Here is a 21,265-nt window from a genome sequence, read left to right on the forward strand (position 1 = left end):
GAAGCATTGTTACTACTTTAACTAATCATGTGATCATGTTATCCATGTGATCTTTACAGGATGATGAATATGAAACCTATAATGATCGGCCCGTGGATGAACGTGGAGTCCAACAGGGGGAGGCCCCCGAGGAGGAGGAGGAGGAGGTAGGGGGAGAAGAGCAGCAGGAAGAGGAGGAGGATGACACAGCTGAGGGCTCACAGGTCTTTGACACAGAGGTGCTAAGATCCTCCATGATAACACCGTCCACTTTTTTGTTGCTATAGATGATTGAATTTGACTTACTCATCCCCGTAGCTTAGTGCATGAACATACAGGTCTCTTGTTATATGGTACATTTAAAGCAGTGTAGTTTCATGGTTAAAGTTAATTTTCAAAGACTGATTTGGATTTATATACTGTGTAAAATGTTGACTACTACTACTACTAACAAGCATGTGTACTATTGCTTAAGCCGCCATTTGTCAATTAATCGGTTAATTATTTGCTCTTTAAAAGTCCAAAAAAGTCTGTCGCTATTCCTTAAAACGAAAGATGTCATCTACAAATGTGTTATTTTGTCCAACTGATCGTCCAAAACCCAAAAATATATTCAGTTTAATATCATGGATGACTAAGACAGCAGTCACATTTTAGAAGCTTTTGATTATCAAAATTGTGTCAGATTAAAATTAAAACTACTAATGGGTTAATTGACTCATTGTTTAAACCGTAGACAACAGTACAGGAGGGAGAATTTGTGATGCACTGCAAACCATGATGGAGTTTAAACACACAGGAAGTGAACAGTGTCACCACTAGGAGTGGGAGAAGAAATTGATTCTTCGATGCATCGCAATGCAGACGTGGAAGATTCTGACTCGATTATCAAATGTCAAAAAATAGATTATTTATGTTGATTGATAACTGTAATGTTGACTGAACGTAAAAGACGGAATTCGCGGAAGGGTATCGCCCGGACTGTCTGTGGCGTGCACATAACGGAGAGACCAGTGTTACCCTGTATTCGGCACACCACTGATGCGGAATGATTAACCACCTTACTTAAATGTCACACAATCATTAAGCGCAAGTAATGATTTTAACTCGCACACTGTGTGAGCATGGTGACACGCAACGCTTGGCAGCTCTCTGCGTATTCTAAGAGTGAGGCCAAGCGAAGAAGAGTCAGGACATGACGGTGAAAGTTGGCGATGTAAAATATTAGCAATAAGTTTAAGCCTGAAAGTAAATGCACAGTGTAGGTCAGGTGTGTGTCCGTTAATAAAAGTCTGTCGTTTCCCTAACTGCTGGAAAAGTCAAATCTGTTAGCGCTAGCTAACATCTCCCCTGTACAGCACGTTTTTGGCTGTTTATAATGTTAGTTAAATTAGTAACGAAGTAATATTAATTAGCTCAGCTGTCTGAGCCTGACAACTGACGCAAACAAGTCCTTTTAAGATCATTATGAGATGTTTCTTTTGGATTTTAATGTGCAAATCAAATGCTTAGTAATTATCCAGAGATACTGTATGTTTTTTTTTTACATCAAGATTCATCGATAATTGTTTTATAATCGCATTGCAGCCTTCTGAATCATAATCGAATCATGAGGTGCCCAGAGATTGCCAGCCCTAGTCACCACTGACCCAAAATTGCACAAAGTAAAAATGGTGAAGGATATGTGTTACAATGGTAGACTTTTGTTTTTAACACCTGAAAATGTCCTTAGGTTGAAGCTGTGCATGAAGAAGAAACAAAGGAGGAATCGGATGAAGAGGACGAGGAAGATGAAGAGTCTGGTCGGATACGGTTCAAATCTGAGCGAAAGGATAGCGCTGTTGTGCGGCTGGGTGATGCATGCAGTAAAAGGAGGAATATCCCGGAGACATTAGGTACATATTATTCCTGATGGGTGTCATTTATACTGTAGTCAGTTAGAGCCAGAGTGAATCCCCCTAATAATCTTGAATCTCTCCTACACAAAAATAGCTTTATATCTCTATGGACTTAACCCCACGTTCAAGTTTTTCCAGACGGTTAATGAACAAGTGCTCTGTTTTCCCGTTCAACATATCATTAGAACTGTCAGAGAAGGCCAAGCAAGATCTGATGGACTTTGAGGAACAAGAACGGCAAAAGAAACAAAACCGCTTTGGAGGCCGAGGCAGAGGAGGAGGGCGAGGAGGCAGAGGAAGAGGAGGCTTCCCAGCTTTTGGAATGGTGGATTTTAGAGGAGGCAACAGAGGAAGAATGAATGACCAGAGGCTTCCCCTGATGGGAAACATGGGCATGCAGGTAGGCCATTGTACAGTCATCCACCTCAACAACTTTAAAGGGATCATCTATTTGGCTGCACTGAGTAACGCATCACTCAGATCTGAACCACTCCACTTGGAGAGTAGCTAAAGGGAGCATAAGGGCTTCACTGGATAAGATGATTTGAAATGGCTAGACTTTTTTCCTTCTTGTATTTGTCACAGTAACAACAACGGTGGGTGTCTTTGTGCCTGTATTTTGTTCACTGCTGCTCTCTTTACTATCTAAGACCTCCACGCTATGGTCGTCTACGCATGAAAAAAGTCAAAACACTCACCCGTATCAATGTTGATATACGGATTATAGCAAATCATTCGGCAGTAGTCCATTTAGACAGTATTATACAAAATTAAATTTGTTCTTTGCCTAGGATTTATTTTCTTGCAGGCTTTTATTATTAGATATCTCTCCAAGCAGTTAATCCTTTGATTTACCTGGTTCATCAGTTCATACAAGACCTTTTGAAGGTCTAGGGAAAAAGTCACTTTGAATATGTAACCAAAATAAAAAGAACTAGTGGTGGTGATCTCCAGTAACACAGTGAAAGGTTATCTGATGGGCCACGACTAGTTTTTACTATAATCACTTCCTGTTAATCACAACGTTAAAGATACCACATTTTCTTTTTGGTTTGATTACTGTAATGAAACTATGCATTTTACCCAAGGTTACAATGTGTAAAAGTATTAAAAGTATAAATGATAAAATACCAATATACCAAGTTTATTATTTATTTAATGATAATAGGCTGTAAAGTTCAAAGCAAAACATAAGGACTGTAAATAAAAAATTTAATGACAAATGGATGAGATGCCAACACCACAAACATTCTGCTGACTGCTGTTAATGAGCATGTACTTTTTGCAACATAACTTGTGTTTCATCACTTGACTAAATTGGTCACTGGCATGTTTGTTTGTTTGTTTGGTAGCTTAAACAAATAGACTGGCCAATTATCAAGGTTTGAAACATGACTTGACGATATAATTATTGTTCATTCATCAGTTGGTGCATCCCTGGTTCATATATTCCAATGCTTGCAGACAGATGGCTGTTGGCATTGGTCTTTGTTTCTTCTCTTAATGCCTGTAGCTCACTTCAAAAATATGGACTGTGATCCAGCCTTCAGTTTTATGTACAGTATGTCACATGTACTTTTAATCTCCAGTGGAGCCTTGGATTACATTTCTTTAGGATGCCATCTTCAATCTTGCTGGTGAATTGACTTGTTGGTGTGTCATCACATGGCTGCAAGCAGTGATATCAGATTCTTCCCAGAAAGAAATGTGTTTTGACAGGTTGTTTTGGTTTTCCCTCCTCTCCGTTTCTCCATCTCTTTCCAATTAGCAGCCATCCCGAATGCCTCCTCCTCATCAGCTACATCAGCAGCAACTGCAGTCCCAGCAGCACCACCATTCACGTCCAAGAGGACCTCCTCCCTTCCAAGAGCATGGGCGCCCGCTGGCCCAGCAGCCCCTTCAGCCCCTCATCCCCCCGCACATGGCTCACCGCTCCCCACCGTTGCGGCCCCAGATGGAGCCGCCACCACGAATGATGAGCTCCCCACCACCCAACTTCCCCCAGCATCACCAGCAGCAGCCTCCACAGCCCAAAAATATCCACATTAACCCCCATTTCAGAGGGCCCACATCATCCTCAGTACAAGGTAGGTTAATCCACTATCACTCAAGTGCTTTTTATTAAACATTTTTATATAAATAACAGTTCTGCCACCTATGCCTTAGCAAGGAGATATGTTGCATCAAACCAAACTCTCCTAGTTGCCTCAATAAATGACAAGGCTGAGTTTAAACCATGAGGTAAATTGTGTGAGAGAGACTGTAAAAGTGCTTATACCAAGAAACGGGTCATGTTTGGTCTGTGGGACCTTTTGGATTTAAGGGTAATGTCTAAGCAAATAATTTATAAGCAACATTTTTCCATAGTTGCTGTTAATGATTTTAACTGTTGCAAATTGTGTAAAGATATAGTAGATTCACTAAATTGCCTCTGTTTTGAAGAGAGATTTTCTGTGCTTTCTAACTTTTAAATGTTTTGTTTTGGTCTAAGCATTTAAGTACAGCGGGTCTCTTTTAAGATAAATCATTGTGCCCTTTGTCTTGTGCAAAGTTGATCTGATGGTTCCACACCAGTCACAACTGTTCTTTTATAAATACAAATGTGTACTTTTAAAATTATTTCTCTAAGATTTATAATATAAATGTATGAAAATCATCATTAAAATTTTGTCAAATTGTGTGCAGCCCTAGTTAATCAGCAAGCTGCACAGTTGAGGTGCATGATGCCGCTACGGCTGGCAGTTATCCTTACACTGTCCTGAAAGGTGTCTGGATTAGAATGTCATTTTGTTGTTTGGTTGAATGACAAGTGAATAGCTCTCTCAGCCAGTAATGGGTTTATCCTCCATTTTTCTTCTGGCGGCATCACCATTTCATTCCCTGAGATGGGTTTATCTGGCCTGTCGGTCCAGGCCAAGATTGAAATTTTGTTAGCAAAGCATGTTAACGTGTGTGTGTGTGTGTGTGTGTGTGTGTGGATGTGTACGTGTGCACACACATGGTGTTTGGATTTCCTCCTGAGGGGAAGACATGTTGTGGAAAATCTTGAATTGCCTGTGGTTATGATTAAGTGTGTATGTGTGCGCATCTGTTTATATATATTTCTGTGTATATTTATTAGTTTATGTATTTATTTAAGTTATTCCAATTTAATGTTTTCTGGTTGTAGATGTTGACATATAAATACAGTAACTCTTGTTTTGAAGCAGTATGCCAGCAATGTGATATCCAGTTTATTGAATTGTGCCAAATGTTGTCAAACAGCAAATGTCTTATTAATTTTTATTTGCTGAATTTGGCATATTATTCTCACATATTTAATATTTCCGCTCTGTTCCCAGCTGTGTAAAGATATGAGGAGCAAGTGATATAAAATTTAACATGTATGTCTGTGTAACAGCCTTTAGTATGGAGATGTCTAATAGGTTCCTCCCTTTCTACTATACCCAACCTGTCTCTCCCTACTGCCCCTCATTTTCATTTTTCTCCCCCTCATCCCTCAACCCCCCTTTCTCTTGCTCTTTCTCTCTCCCCCTCTATCTCATTGCAGTGCCCTTGATGCCTCCTGCTCAGAGCCAGCCCAGACCTGCTGTGGGTCCTCAGAGGTTCCCTGTGAGTAGCAGCTGCTCCTCTCTCCCTCCCTTTCGCCTCACTTTCTTTCCCTCTACTCACGGTTAGCGTCGCTTTTTGTGAGGGCAATATCATTACAGCAATTAGACCGCTTGCCCTGGCCAAATACTGTTAAAGTAAATCTGTAAACACTGATACGAGTCTGGCTGCACAACTGGAAATGCGTGATAGGGGCTTTAGGCAGTAGACATTTGGAGGTCGGGGCTGCAGTGGCGGGACTTAGTTAGCAGCTCTTCATGGATGGACTGGGGCTCAGACTAGCCAGCTTGGAACATAATGGAATTGTGAAACCAGGATATACTGCCAGTTAAAATTCACTTTCCCAAGTTTGTGTCCCAAAGGCATGGAGACCTTTTTTGAATGGTATTTGAATTAATGAAACGTGGTGGTGGTTTGATGGGGGCAGGCTGAGCCTCTTGCACCAAAGGCTGAATTTCACGTCAGAGAAAAGGGGTCTTAAGTCAGTTATTTCCTGTAAGAAAGCGTCCTTTATTTCACTCACAAAGAATCCATCCAAGAGATGACGGAAACGCTTTTAAAGTAATTACTGTTTTGAGGGAAATTGCTTGCCAGCAAGTCAACCAAAGTGCCTTAAGTTACTCAGTCCTTCTAGTTAATGATGCCCAGGCATCAGGTGGTGCTGGTACTGACTGACATCTTCCTGGAAAGTGCCTTTTTATATGGATTTATGCAAATTAGCCATTGGAAAATAGCTGTAACCAATTGCATTCATGTGGATTTACAACACTGTTGCTAAATGAGGCAGACTTTCATACAGGAGTCAATCTTTGTCCAAAAAACCCCCCAAAACAAACCAGTATTTTTATTTACCTCTTTTCTAGTCTTCAATGTCAGTATTGTGCAATTCCTGTTCCCTGAGGTCTGTGATTATGCTAGATATTGATAGCACAGTAGCAGGGAGCTGTTTTGCCTTTTATCAGACAGTAGAAGGTGGAGTTGGAAGGGTATGCAGACAACCGGGCTGATGAACAGCATAGTGTTGGATTCCCCAGCTGTCAATCGCATTTAGTCTGCTGTTGCCAAGGACACAATTTGAAATGCAGGTGACATACCAGCCGGCAACATCCCATTTACCATTGGGCACCTGATTACTCATGATTATCATACATTATCATCCCATCAAATTTATTAATTGTTAAAAGACTGGGCGAATGGGGGGTCATAGCCTCTAGTGTTACTGCATTACATTTTTAGCTGGTGGAGACTGGTTTTGAAATATTAATCTCAGCGCCAATTAAAGTTGTTCGAATATTAAACCTATTTAGATAATGACATTCATTTTAACCATGAAATAAAGACACCACCATCCACATTTTTGCTGTCAGTAAAACTGTACGTTCCAGTAGTTAATACCTTTTTGGAAACCCTTTATTTCTTCTTTTGCATTTTCATAATTAAATTGTTCCTTAATGGCACTTGGTGGCAAAGATCCCTAACTCTCATGTGAACAGTACCATATCCCAAAAACAAAGAATATGCATCAGTGCCAACAGCAGTTTATTGGTTTTAGCTGTAAAAACATATTACCCAGAAACAAAACATCTCTTTCAACTCAAATTTCCATTCTTTATTAAATACTTTGACCTTTGGCCCCTCTTCATTATATATGTCTTGGTTATCCCCTCACTGGTGAGCACTATCCTAGCATCAGTTACATATTGAGCAGCCTGCAGCCTGTTTATCAAGGATTAAAAGCGGGAGGATGAGCTGTTAGAGAGGTATTATATGGACACCAGAGTCTTCATTGTGCAAACCTGCCTGTCTGACCTTTTAGAACAGTATGATTGCGCCCCCATTGTGATCTCCTGTCTGTGTAAGCCCCTTTGATTAACTTTCTATTAAGCAAGTTTTTGGGACTATGGCCTTCTAGCTTTCTAACACCTCTCCTCTCTAAATACCTCCACGCAGCAGTGGAATAAAGATGGATTAAGCCTTGATAGCATCTTAAGTAATTTACAATAGGCTTGGAGGAGGCAAGCAGCCCATTTGTGGAAGTGCCACGTGTTGAATAGCAGGTTAATTTTTCAACAGAGATGGATGTTTAAAAGAATAAAGGAGACAGTTATGAGGGGGATTCGAATTCCAAGGAGGGATTAAAGGGTTGCTATCTAGTTTTCCTTAGAAAATAGATAGGGAGTAACGTGCATGCAATGAGGAGAAAGCTGTCGAACATGCGAAGTGGTTGAAACAAAGGTGAGGGCGCTTATCCCCTCCTGAAATACCCTTTCCTTGTTAGAGATAGGCTTTTAGGTTTATCAAACAAGCCTCAAGTAGCATTAATGCAGGTTTGCTCACAAATTCAGGCTGAAGGGTTTATTTAATATTGGCATGCATATTGATGTTTCAACTCAAGATTGTGTGTCTTTTTAATGACCCTAGCCCTTCAATTACAAGCGCTACCTGCCTGATACAATACAACAAATTCCTCTTTTTCATTAGTTTAATTTGTTTGTGATTATTGAGTTCCCATTATGGCCCATAATTCATGAATTATGTGTTTTTCCAGGGACCGGGAGACTTTCAGCAGCACATGTCTGGTAATTTTGGTCAACCCCAGCGGCCCCCTCATCACATGGAGCCCTTTAGGAACCAGCCACCTCAAGGCCCTCAAGACAGAGAGCCCCTCTTTATGGGAGGTGAGTCCCACACCAGCCTTCACAAGGGTTACAAAGGTCTCTTAGCATATTTAATCCTCAACATCACCTCTGGCAGTATACCTACAGGGTATGCAGCTAGCTTTCTGGTGCTGATCTATTAGTAGCACTCATGTTAAATGCATGCGTGTGTGTGTGTGTGTGCGTGTGTATGTATGGAGATATATATATAATATATGAGAGAGAGATATAGAGATATGGATGTATATAGATGTATATCTGAATGAGCCTTGGAAACTGTATTAAACATCTATATTTCTGATTATTCATGGTATGAATGCAGAATTAAATACTACCCACTTGGTTGTTTACGCTTTCGCCTTGATAGAGTTGTCTATTTTCATTTCCCTTGCCGTATCACTATACATCTGGAGAGGGAGTTAGTGATGTATTGAAATTGGCTCACAACTGTTGTTGTTTTGGTCTTCCTCGTATGGGCGCAGAACGCACAGAGTCAACACGGTTTCCAGGGCAGCACATGTTTGATCACCAGGGACCTAGCCCTCTGATGAACAACAGCCACAACCTCCACCATCAGCAGCTGCCCGGCCAGGGCCACATGAGCTTCGGCCCACCAGGACCAGCCTTCAACCAGCCAGGCCAGGGTCCTCTAGGACTTTTTCCGAGAGAACCCCCAAGACCCAACCTCCCTCCCCACCAAGGTCACCAGGGGATGGTCGGCTTGAATCAACAAGGTGGCCCCCCCAACCAGCCAAGACCCTTCATGGGCCCTCGTCAGCCGTTTGGTCAGCAGGGGAACCTTTTCCCCCCTCCGCCAGTCCAGTTTGGGATGCAGGTACGACTAAGAGTAAGTGATTTTTTTATAACCAAAGACACCTGTGTAATTGTGTCTTTGTTGTGCAACAATCATGTGCTCTTTCTGTGTATTTCTTACCCAATTATGTCTTTAATTTTCTTGCTAAAGATGGTATTGATCTGAGTATCTTGATATTTTTTAAGCATCCTCTCTTACCTGTGACAATTCTTGTAAAGGAGCCTGGCAACGATTCACATGCTTTCTCTGCCATGAATATATGAATCTTTCACAGCTTTGCTGTAGATTATTAATATTGCTGCAGCAGGAGCAATGACTGGAGTACTGTACACACGAATAAACTAGACTAGTTATCATATTGACTGCTACTGAAGCGTTAAGGAAAAAGACTCATGTCTCTTTGGCACCTTGGCATTTTGTCAGGAGTCATAGACAAGAGCTCCCTCTAGTGATTGAATCACTATTGTTGTACTACTATGTGGATACTTGAGGACATCCATTTGAGGTTAATTATATGCAGGAATCGCCTGATTCAGTGTTGGTATTAAAATTCATAAAGTTGGACTATTGCTATTGTACAAATTTGATAAAAATGACATGAACATTTTGCATTATATGTAACAATAGCTTCAGAATTTTCTGGTTACTCATGTTGTAGTTTGTCTTCTTTCACTGTTATTTCAGGGCTTAATGCACGGCCCTCCTGTCTCCCAGCTTCAGCACCACGACCCCTTGCCGTCCCATCAACCCATGCACCAGCACCAGCAACATCATAGGCAGGAGTTACCCCATCATCAGCAGCAGCAGCTAAATGTCAATGTGCCTCGCCCCATGATGCACCATGGCCAGAATCCCTTCCATCAACAGCAGGCCCATGGTAGCCCCAGGCAGATGACTCCCCGCCCTCAGAACCTCCAACAGCGAAACATGTCCAACAGGCAGAGGACGGTGAGAGATTAACATATTAGCTCATCTTTTTTCAAGTCAAACTGATGAAGTACAGTAAAATGGGGTCTCTGTTTTGTCAGTGCCATGCTAAGTACTGAACATTATTCTGTCAGCATCTTTCCTCAGTACTCAAAATGTATGTATGCATTTGAAAAATGCATACAACTGTGTGTGTGTGTGTGTGTGTGTGTGTGTGTGTCTACATATATAGATAGATAGATAGATTGAGATTTAGATAATATTTAGTTAAGATCAGATTGATTATAAATGCAACATGAAATGTTTATATTTTACCTTTTCTGCAGAACACGCCTATCTCCAAGCAAATGCAGCAGCGCAACAGCAACCTACGGGAGCTCCCTGTAGCACCTGGCAACACAAACATGAACAGTGCCCGCCCCGCCGCCAACGTTAGGCCTGTTGCCAAGGCAACACAGGGGGTGCGTCCTGCACAGAACACTCAGCCGGTGCCTGGCAGTGGCAGAGGAAGAGGCCTAGTTGCTGGCAAGACCGAATCACAGCCTGGGGGAGAAGGCAGGACAGTGGTTCAGAAGGAAATCCCGAGTACACTGTCCAGTGTGGCACCACAGGTCAGCTTTTCAACATGTGGGGGGAAAAAAATAAGTAACGGAAAAACATTGTTTGCTGGCGTAACGGGCAATTTATTTCAGATAAATGTGTATGTTTTTTTTATTCTTCTGAAATGGTACTGTAACCTGCTAAATTCAGTGACCCGGAAATTAGTGTGCTGATAAGGACTCCCATTTATTAAAAACTCAATCATAAGGTTGTTAGTGACGGCAGCAATTTTATTGCATTTTCTCATGGGTTTTGTCTTTGATTACATTTGAGTATCAAGGACACCGTGGCTCATGGCTCCTCTTCCAATAAGTGGAGACAGTCATATCGTCCGTTTGTGTTTTGTGCCACAGGACCCTGATGAGGATGAGGAGACACGGCAGTACCGTCTGAAGATTGAGGAGCAGAAGCGTCTAAGAGAGGAGATCCTGAAGAGAAAGGAGCTGCGGCGGCAGATGCAAGCTGGTGTCAGAAAGAAGGAGCTGCTGGACAGGCTCAATACCAATACTCCGAGCCAAGGCCCGGCTCCTTCACAGATTCAGCCCTCACAACAAAATCAGCAAACACCACATCCTGTCCAGCAACCACCTCCACAGCCACATCCAAAGCAGCAGCAGGAACAAAAACAACAGCAGCAGCCACAACAGCCACAACAGCAGAGACCGTTTCCTCAGAGACCCCCACAATCATTAAATCAATCATTAAAGAATCCTAATCAAGGCACCCCCATCCCTCCTAATGGCAGCGCTCAGACCCTTACACCACGTCCTAATGTCAAGACACGCCTGCAGATGGTACAAGGTAGCGCCCAGCAGCTACAGACCCCCGGGCCTGGTCCAGACCAGCAGTGGAAACAGCCCCAACAAAATCCGCAACATCTGCAAGCACAGCGAAGGAACAGTGCCGTGCAGAATGTAAACAGAGCTGGTGCTCAGATCCAGTCCAATCAGGTGCCCCAAAAGAACATAACTCCCTCTGTGGTCCCTGGCCAGGCTCAGGCTCAGGCTCAAGGACCCAAACCTGGAGCTAAAAGAACTGTGATGCAGCGAGCCAAGAATTCTGGTGTCGAAGGCCAGCAGGTGCCTCAAAAAGTTAGAGTCGTCAAACTTTCAGCGGTGAGCATTTCATTTTTTATGAGACACCTCCTTTTGTGTTGGGTCCGACATTAATTTGATACTCTTCAACGGATTCTACCCACAAGGGAAACAGTTTTGAAAAGAAATGCCACTGAATGCCCTCACACTGTCTATTTTGTAATCTAAAAGATATCTAACCTATGGGAATGACAAGGTGATGTCTGTGTCATTTTGGCAAAATTGATCTGTTAAGAGTTTCCTCTGTTAAGCTTTGGGAACTGGTATTTAATGCCTTTACGCACATTATACCTTTAGAACACAGAAAGGCTGTAGGCATTAGAGAGAGCAGAATGACATTTATCTGTAGAGTTGGACACCTCATCACTGCTCTTAAAGGTTGGTATCTGCTTTTAAGGGCAGAAGAGTATTCTTTTAAAGATAGAGGCTTGGAGAGGGTAAAACAAGAATGACAGTAACACCAACAAAATCTAGAATTACCATTGCCGGCTATTTTATACTCACTTGATAAGTTACTGCTGTGGCCTTAATTACACATTAATCTTTATTGAAAAACCACAAAGGCATGCATGTTAAACATTCATACTTGTCACTGATGAGACATGTTGGTGGGATGTGATAGTATTTGAAATAAGCCGCTTTCCAACTCATCCCAGAGGATCAAGCCGCAGAGCCAAAATCGCGGGCTGGCTGCAGATGAAGATAACTGGGTGTCAGTGCGTTAATGGAAACCTGCGCAGAGCTATCTGATGTACCGCATCTTAGAGAAAAAAGAGGAGTGGGATGTGAGGTGGAGAAAAGAGAGATGGAAACAGAAAGAAACAGCTAAGGCCTATAGCTGTTGTTAAAAGAAGATTGTCTAGATGCTCCCTCTTCCACATTGTTTTGCTGTCATCAATGGGCGCTTGACAATGTTATCAGCTCTCTTTTTTTTCTTGCTCTCTCTCTCCCTCTCTGTCATCCCTCGCTTGCTCCTTTCCATCATCCCATCTCTCAGGTGCGAGGCAACAAAAGAATGCCAATCCAAGACCCTTGTAATTAATCTTTCTTGCTTGAACAGGGTGTTTGGGGGAGGGCGGGGGGACAACATAATACCTGTGTAAGAAAGTTGCCACTTTTGAGGATTTGGATTTGTATAGCTTAGGCACACAGATAAGAGGCAAATTATATTTTCATCAGGAATAATACAAAGCGGCGCAAGACACAAAAGCTGGGGAGGTGGGGGGGGTGGGGGTATAAGGGGGATGGGGTACACATCGAGCTGCTGTCGTTCCAGTGTAATGCAGCTTAGCATTTGATGGGTGCAATCAGGAGCTGTGATTTCTATAGGAGGGATTAATCCATTTACTCTCAACTGGGGACAGGTCAGAGATATCGCCTCTTTTCTTCCCCTGTATTGATCTGTCACATCTCTCCGCAGAGTCGGGGAAGAGACGACCTTCAATTCCTCCCCGCATGTCAACAGAGTTGAGCTGTGACTTTATTTGATAATGAGACCATCACCTTGTTGGGATGATCTTTATTCCCCACGGCATGTCTGATTCAGATCCAGCTCCAGTGCTGGCACATTTTTCGTTTGCTTTGTAGATACGGCCTTGCATTTTCTCCCTGTTGTCCGTAAACACTTTGCCTAAATGCTTAATGTGAAGTTTGTGATGCCTGGAAATGGAGATAAAGGCTTTTAACGAGGTGCTAAATTAGTGTTGTCCTCCATCATCCCTACCCAGAGCGGAAAGGTGCCTGTGGCCGCCGACAGCCCAGTGCAGCAACAAGGTAACTGGTCGGCAACCCCGCTCAACCAGGTCGTCCAACGGAAGGTCACCATGACAGGACAGCAGCCACAGGGACCAGGCGGAACACCACAGGCTAGCCGAGGGGGCATGGGCAACCCACAGCAAAACAGGGTAAGTCATATATCAACTCTCCGCTCTTTGGACACCGGCAGCCATTTCACCTGAAAGATATATATTAATAGTGCAGACTGTGGGGTAATGGCAGTTCTGAAATAAAAGAAGCTGAAATGTCTCCTGTAAAGTTGTCCTGTGCCGCTGGCGCTACCCTGGCATTCAGTAGACATACCAATCGAGCAGTAGTGGTAATAAGACAGGACAGTATGCCAGGTGCAGGAGTATTGACGAGCTGAAAGCAGTGTAACACGGGGGGCTACACAAGGTCCCCTGGCCTCTCTGCACGCCTGTCACCACCAGGCTGCTGTCACAGTTACCATACTCACTAACGCTGACAGGGTAAGGCAGTCACCATAACGCTTGCATGGCTTCGCTCCCTTTATGCTCCCCCGCCCCCAACACACACACACACACACACACACACACACACACACACACACACACTCCCTCCACCTCCTCTCCGCTCTTTTCGGGGTCTCTCCCTCCTCCACCTCCTCTTCCTCTGCTGCGGAAGAAACATACCTCTCACTCTCAAGCTCAAATGAAGATATGCCATGCCACATGCATCATGTTCTGACATTGATGTTCTATGTAGAAATATGATAAGTCAATCGTCTGAAAGCTTGGTGTGTCTTGAGAGGTGCGAAAGGAAAACCTAGCGTTTTTAAAATTTCCTTTGTGCTGAGAAACGGTATACCTCCTCTTCACACGGTTGAATGCAGGATTAAAACATCAACATGCTTGTTTAAGCAGTGAAAGATTCAGTTTTTGTTTTCGCCCGTCTTTCTCTTAACCCTTCCCCGTATTTTTTAACCTCATGTGGGTAATTTTTCTTGCACCCGCATTGGTGTGCAGGTTGTCGTGTCGGGCCGGGGCCGAGCTAGAGGGGCCGGTCAGACGGGTCGAGGTCGTCCGATGTCCACAAGACAGACCCAAAGAAGTGCAGAGAGCGAACGTTGTACTGTGTCCATAGAGGGCCTCTCCTCATCCACAACTGATGTTCAGCTGAAGAACCTTCTTAGGTCCATTGGCCCCATAGAGGTAGGTACTGATGCAATGCATCTTGATGCTTGCATGTACATTTTCTTGTTTTCTAGGACCTTATGATTTCATAATATGTTAAATAAGCATCCAGTTTGCATAAAGACTTAACAAATTTTCATTCAGAAGTTAAAGCTGTAACTAATGGTGTATGTTCTTATGTCATATTTATATTAAAGTTACGTACCTCAAGATGAACTTAAACATAAAGTACGCCCCCCAGTCTGGCAGTGATGACATGTTTTTCAGTGTGATCCCATAGCGCCCTCTGTCGTAGTGTGAGAGTGAATGAATCAATTAATTTCCATCCACCACCCTCACTCCCTCTTGTGGATAAGAGGAGAATCTAGTAGTACTCAAGCTGTACTTTACTATTTCTATGTATTGCAGATGTTCAAAATGATGCCCCAGCAGAGGAAAGCAGTCGCCACATTTTCCAGTCCCCAGCATGCAGCAAGTTTTCAAATGAGCTTCCACAGGTAATCACATTCCTTCTACTTTTCATCATCTTTATAGAGATACAAATGAAATGATTACCTGCAGTGGTTAGTAGCCTTCACATGTTGCCAGTGTGATCGTCTTGGATGTTTAGCTGCCGTACAGACAGTACGTAGGACAGTGTAATTGTATTTTAGTGTCTTTGCCTCTGAGACTGAATGGTTCAAACAATATCACAATTACTACGCAGGCACATGATTGATTTGTCCCACATTGACGTGTCGCTGATTGATGGATGCGGAGCCCAATAGAGCCAGGGAGTCCGGTTAGAAGAAGTTGCTTTCTCCCAGCGTGAGAGCCTCTCGTGCGTTGCTCCAATCTGCCTGGCACAGGAATATTTCTTCAGCCCTTTTGGGGTCACACAAATCCTCTGCACAGAAGCATCGTTCATCGCCTCAACTTGGAACAGTGAACATTAAGACTCTGGCTGCAAACATGCCATTGATTGACTTTGTCTACCAATTGTCCATTGTTGTAAAATGGCACTGGAGAGACACTGGACACTTAATCCTTCTTTGATCTAGATTTTGAAGAATGTTTTGAGCATTTTACACTAAGTAAGACGTATCATGGGATAATGGTTGCTCCCCTCTTCAGTTAGATTCGTTATAAAAACAGAAAGAAAACTTTAACTTTGAAATTCTCATGTGACCATTTCATGGTCGTTTGTCATTATTTATGGCTCGCTGTTAGGTTTCGGATGCAGAAAATGGTTGAGGCAAACTTTGACTGGCCTATTCCCAAAGCAGTATTTCTCTCCCTCTGTAGATGGCAGCATTTCATCACGAATGGCGCTTAATTTTTTTCCAAGTCAAGCCTGCTTTCAGGTACAGATGAGTCTCCAAGCAGCTCTTGGGTGAATGGCACTGCCTAGTGGAGAACTTGCATACAGGCACAGAAGTGGATGATTTTAACATTTGACACATAGCAGTGATTTGGACCAAACTGGCATAGGATGTAACATGAATGCATGTTTTTCTAAATTCCCAGTGGTTTGGAGAATTGTAAATGTCATGACTCTTGTGTAGATTTTGTGGTGCTTTTTCAGTTTCAGTGCTTCTTCTGGGACAGATTGTCCAGATCATCTACCGTTTAGGTTTATATTGACAGGTCCGTTAGCGTTGCCCCTTGTTCTAAATGTTATTAAGTCTTTTAACTGTTATATGGAATCCATTTTGGAATAATCCGTCATGCTTTTGGATGTATATTTTAGTTGGATGTGTGAGTATGGAGCAGTTAGGTTTGTTATCCGTGTCGAGTGCTTTGAGGGAATGTCTACGTAAGTTTTTTTTTTTTATTATTATTATTTTTTTATTATAATTACAATTTAAATGTATATTGTCGGATTTAAAGATGACCATGTATTTGGTAAATCAGGATTCACACACTTAATGTATATTTTTTGCTAGGGTATACATTAGGCCTACTCCGCTCTGTGATTCGAATCTATGTGGGTAGTTTGAGTTGCATAGTGTACCTGGAATAGCACTTTGAGCAGTTTGCCTTCACACTGAGCTGATAAATGTAAATGTTTGTCAGCAGAGCAGAAAAATAAAATTCATCCATAGTAACACTTTGCCCCATAAATTGAATTCCCCTTATTATAATCATCTGTGAATTTTGGGCTCTTACTCATGTTGATATTTTACTCGTACATAAAGATACGCTTCTTCACATGTGTGACAAATTGTTGCGCAATCTCTAATGCATCACTTTATTTAACTTTTCTCTGAGCATATGTCCTTGTTTGGAGAGTGCTACCACATCACTGAAAACCTTACATTCTCTAATTACTTCATTTCCATGTCTGGCACTCAGTTTTAATTTCATGAGATGTCATTATTAAAGGAAATATAGCAAGTTTAGGCTCATTTCCATTTCCATAATTCCACCATTTATTTCTTCATCTCACAACTTTTTTTCTCTATTCTGGGCTTAAAGTTTGGTGAACAAAAGCAGTTCTCTCAAATCTTCAGACATGGTTACCTGTGTTTACCAAGAACTGAAGTTCATGTCATGGACGCTATTCGCAGGAATGTGACACAGGAAGCTGAGGGGGCAACCATTATCTATGTAGTGATCATGTACATAAGTAGACCAGAACTTTCACTCAATATTTATCCTGTTAACTTTTTTTTGAGTTATTCTTTACTTATGTTGTATCAAGTTAAATATTTTTAGATGTAAGCATATGCTGATGTGTCCAGACATGCATCATTTTACAAGTGTTTTGTTTCTAACTTAGAGCCAAAATGAAGAATGACTGGGCCACATTTCTGTTTATAAGACATTTGACAAAACGTTTAAAGGGAAAACAAGAAAATAAAAATATGGCCAATATACCGTGAGCATGCAGGTATGTGAAGCCAGTTCAACTTTAGCCCAAAGATGTGTGGTTGTGTGTGATGTCCATGTGTCTGGTGCCTTTTTATGATGAATAATCTCTCTTATTTGTGCTGCAATTTTTTCAATTATACTTTACGTATTCTGTAAGTGCCCGGGTATTCAACTTGCACCATATCACATATACTTTAAAAATCTTGTATAGCAAGAAATACTTCCTCCAAATAGATTTAGAGGGATGCCACTGAATTTGGGGATTGAAATGATTTGCTTCATAACCAGAAACGTGACAATTTTTGTCCTGCCCATTTACCTGTGATGTCATACTAATGTTCAGCTCCGCACAGCCCTGACATGCTAGAGGTAAAGCGATAGGAAAAGTAAATGTAGCAGGATTTTAAACGGTTTCACTGAATTTCCTTTGTTTGGAATAAGCCATAATACAAAGATAATTTGGAGCGTTAACACATTGATTCCTGTTAGTAAATCAACTCCTGGCTGTGCATCTGCATGACATCACAGATGAGGTTCTAGGTTCTCTGGTTTTAAGAAAAGAGTTGTTCATATACATAAGTACTTATTGGCCTCTGCGCTTGACTGCATGTGTTAACCAAATTAATAAATGTAGTGGTATTTCCCTTTCAATAGCTATCGCTTGAAATAACTCAAAATCCAGAAAGTCTGAAAATGAGCTGCACATGCGTGGTTCTTGCCAGTAAAGGTCACTAGATTCTGCTTCAAATATCACAAGTACTGGGTCAAATTGGGTGTTTGCAAATGTCTGAACTCCTAAAAACTCCTCCTTTCTTCTTGTAAAACTTGAGGTTGCGTGGTTTCACGTCCTTTTTGTATGTTGTACAGTTGCTCTAAACTGACTTCTTTGTGCTTTTTTTCCTTTTGTTTTTAGTTGAACTGGTGTAGACGTTTTTGTTCCCTAACAATGTGTATTTAATGTCTTTTATGTTGTGCGTTACACTTTGGTTTTTAGTGCCGTGGTAAATCCTGTGGATTTGAAAAAGTATCGGCAATGCCGGTGATAGCAATATTGTTATAAGGCAAATGGTCTTGTAATGACAGAACAGATTCATATTGAATCTATTTGTACTTTAATTTTAAGAATTTCGTACATGTGTATATATGTACCTTGTACTTTTAGATATCATGTTCTATTTCTCAGAATAATTTCCTTGAGGAAAATGGTTCACAGTAGGTTATTATAGTTAGATGTGTGTGACATGTCTATGGGGCTTTCTTGTGCTTGTATAAGAGACCCTCATTGTGGCTGCCGCTAATTACCAGTATCTGAATGTTTACACTAGCTTTGGGTCAAATACACAACACTGGGGCAACTGGGGTTGGGTTCTACAAAACACTAACTTACAGCTTCTTTTTCAACAGGTCCATTTAGTTATCAAGGGTGCAGACTGGCTGAAATAATCATTTAATTCTTTCTTTGTTTTCAGGTCACAGCTCCCCCAACAGAGCGGTGCCACAAGCTGTCATCAGTGTGGTTGCATGCCCCCAAACGTTAAGGGACCATGCCAAGGTTTTAACATGTTTTAGCAAATCAACAAATTTGGTTATGAATATGTTATTTGCTACTGACCAATTTTATAGCTTCAGCTTTTCCCATCTCAAAGGCAGCTGTTGGTTTTAGTTCATGCTTGCACTACATTGTAGAATCCATCATATTGAACTTGGCTTATGTTTTGTCAAAAGTTAAAATTGAGGTTGTTGATGCGTTTAGGCGCTTTCGCAAAGATCCAACATCTGACATTTGAGTTGGGTGGTTTATAGTTTGCTCCTCTGATGTAATAATTTAAGATTGAAAGCCAAAGCAGGTCATTTGAAACCACTTGACACTGTTTTTAAGACTTTTCTATCCTGCTGGTATGAAAAATAATTAATTTGCTGCATGTTGTGTTCATCACCTCACCAAACTGAAAGTTTTTAATCAGGTGTTATTTATCCAGTGTTTCCTCAAGTTGTACTAAACAAACAAGAAGATGCAATATGTGATCTCCAGTTGTTTTCCTTGGTTGGTTTAATTAATAGTTGCACCTTGTTTATTTAAGTTTACTTTACACCAGATGGATAGGATTTTTTTGTGGAAAAAGCAGCGTCACGTTTTGTCAAATGACCTACATTTTTTTTTTTAAGTTAATTTACCTGTTAACTGTATTTATCTTTGAGGACAGCCGTGACTTAAATCTAACTCTAATGTCATTGCAGAAGTTGGATTACATGAGTATGCAAAACCATTGGCATGGTCCAACACTTGAGGTGCTATTGGTTTAAACACATCGGGCTGTTTGAGGCTGTAACTGCACAGAGGATTTGTTTTGGATGGCTTTAAATAGATCTGTCTTATGAAAAACTCACCTGATGTGGCCCCCAGTCACGACAGGTGTCACCACGTATTAACACATTCATTTTTCAACAGCGCACTGGTGAGGGCAGCCATTGGCCAGCTTATTCCATGATACTGCTATGTCACTTTTCGTGCTTTAACTCACTCACTTAACGCTTCAGGTTCTTTTACAGCCACGTGGTGTCCGGCCTCGGGATGAAGACTTTACTTGCGCTTACTTCCCTCACTTAATAGATGTTGCCGCATTCACAGCATTGGGCCTGCCACATTTCCTTCCATTTCTGCTTTTCCTGCCATCGCTGTTTCCAATTTACACATATTTGACAATTGCTCATCTGTTCCTTGACGCTGACGTTGTTGAATGAACCTAAGACTTCTGTATCAAGCAGGGTGGCCTACCTGGATTACCATTGTTTGTTAGCCCAGTGGATGGAGGTTTCCATCTCTGTGACGACAGCCGGGTTCTCAGAGCAGACACGTAACTCTAAAGCCGCTTTATGGCTTTCACTGCACCAAAGGTCATCCCAGCCTCTTGACATGCATTGTTTGGTTGGATCTTGAAAAAGACACGGCAGTGGTTACCTCATCTCGAACAGTACGGTGCACCAAATAATGCCTGAAAATCCAACCTCGAGTTTTGACTGAAACTGTTGACGATCCATCCTGTCATGTGTGTTCACACTGTGATGTGTAACATGAAGTAATCGGGTTTTGTGTTTGAACATTCTGAGATCACTGTGAAATCTGTTCTGGTATTGTAAATTATGTGACTTTTCTAAAGAGATTGGATGTTTCTAAAAGTGAAAATGTCTTAAAGAGATGGAATGTGTTACTTTTGATACCAGAAGCTGGAGAAAAATAAACTTTTTGATATACACATCACTGACATTGTTTGTTTTTATTGCGAGATTGGACATGTTTGGCAGGTGATTTTAAAATCACTTCAGTTAAGATCAAAACCACCAATGTACTTTAGTCGGAGGCAAATGCCTGGACTGGAATGGGTCTCGTCTAAAGCAGTACTTCATTTTTTTTCATCCCTTTTAAATGAAGCAGTGTCTGCTTGCGATCTCTTGTGACTGGTTCAATATATTTTAAATTGTGAGCAGATCAACCAGTGAATGATTAAAACTCTCAGATTGACTGGTGGATTTATTATTGTTTTTAACCTTTTCAGGCTTCTATCTAGTGTACAAGGAAAGATTGGAGAAAAGTCAGGAAAAAAACATTTTCTTTCCTTTTCTGCTAAAAGATCCTGCGACCGCTCGGATTAATCTGGACAAACCTTTAGGGATCCCAATCCCCTGGTTGGAAACCACTGATCTTCAAGAAGGTCATCTAAAATCCAAATAAACTGCAGTTTCTTCTGATAATACTTGTATAAGTTACTTATATAAATTCTCCTACCAGCAGCGATACAATAATATCAAGTTATTGTGTTGGTTTCATGTTGCCTTCATATGAAACTGAAGACCAAAAATGTTGAGCCTTTTCATTGAGATGTTGTTGTGAGATGCAGTTGAAGAG

The 21,265-nt window shown here is 41.6% G+C and overlaps 1 protein-coding gene across 5 annotated transcripts in view; it reads left to right on the top strand.

The window, feature by feature from the left end:
• The window catches only part of rbm33a (RNA binding motif protein 33a), a 30,414-nt gene extending 9,794 nt beyond the window's left edge, over positions 1-20,620 (top strand). For 2 of the 5 annotated variants that reach the window (XM_038729534.1, XM_038729559.1), the window contains exons 6-19: positions 60-218; positions 1,712-1,874; positions 2,063-2,277; positions 3,646-3,964; positions 5,428-5,489; positions 8,035-8,164; positions 8,626-8,990; positions 9,642-9,905; positions 10,211-10,495; positions 10,838-11,599; positions 13,306-13,482; positions 14,341-14,526; positions 14,917-15,005; positions 15,215-20,620. In XM_038729534.1, coding sequence (XP_038585462.1) covers positions 60-218; positions 1,712-1,874; positions 2,063-2,277; positions 3,646-3,964; positions 5,428-5,489; positions 8,035-8,164; positions 8,626-8,990; positions 9,642-9,905; positions 10,211-10,495; positions 10,838-11,599; positions 13,306-13,482; positions 14,341-14,526; positions 14,917-15,005; positions 15,215-15,275 — 3,237 coding nt within the window. In that variant the 3' untranslated portion in view covers positions 15,276-20,620. The remainder of the gene's footprint in view (positions 1-59; positions 219-1,711; positions 1,875-2,062; positions 2,278-3,645; positions 3,965-5,427; positions 5,490-8,034; positions 8,165-8,625; positions 8,991-9,641; positions 9,906-10,210; positions 10,496-10,837; positions 11,600-13,305; positions 13,483-14,340; positions 14,527-14,916; positions 15,006-15,214) is intronic. The other 3 variants (XM_038729551.1, XM_038729543.1, XM_038729568.1) reach the window with 3 other exon arrangements.
• Positions 20,621-21,265: the final 645 nt, after the last annotated feature.

The sequence above is a fragment of the Micropterus salmoides genome, unplaced genomic scaffold (assembly GCF_014851395.1).
Source record: "Micropterus salmoides isolate LMB-PRFRI ecotype aquatic unplaced genomic scaffold, ASM1485139v1 Ms_hic_scaffold_1, whole genome shotgun sequence".
In the NCBI taxonomy this organism is placed as follows: domain Eukaryota; kingdom Metazoa; phylum Chordata; class Actinopteri; order Centrarchiformes; family Centrarchidae; genus Micropterus; species Micropterus salmoides.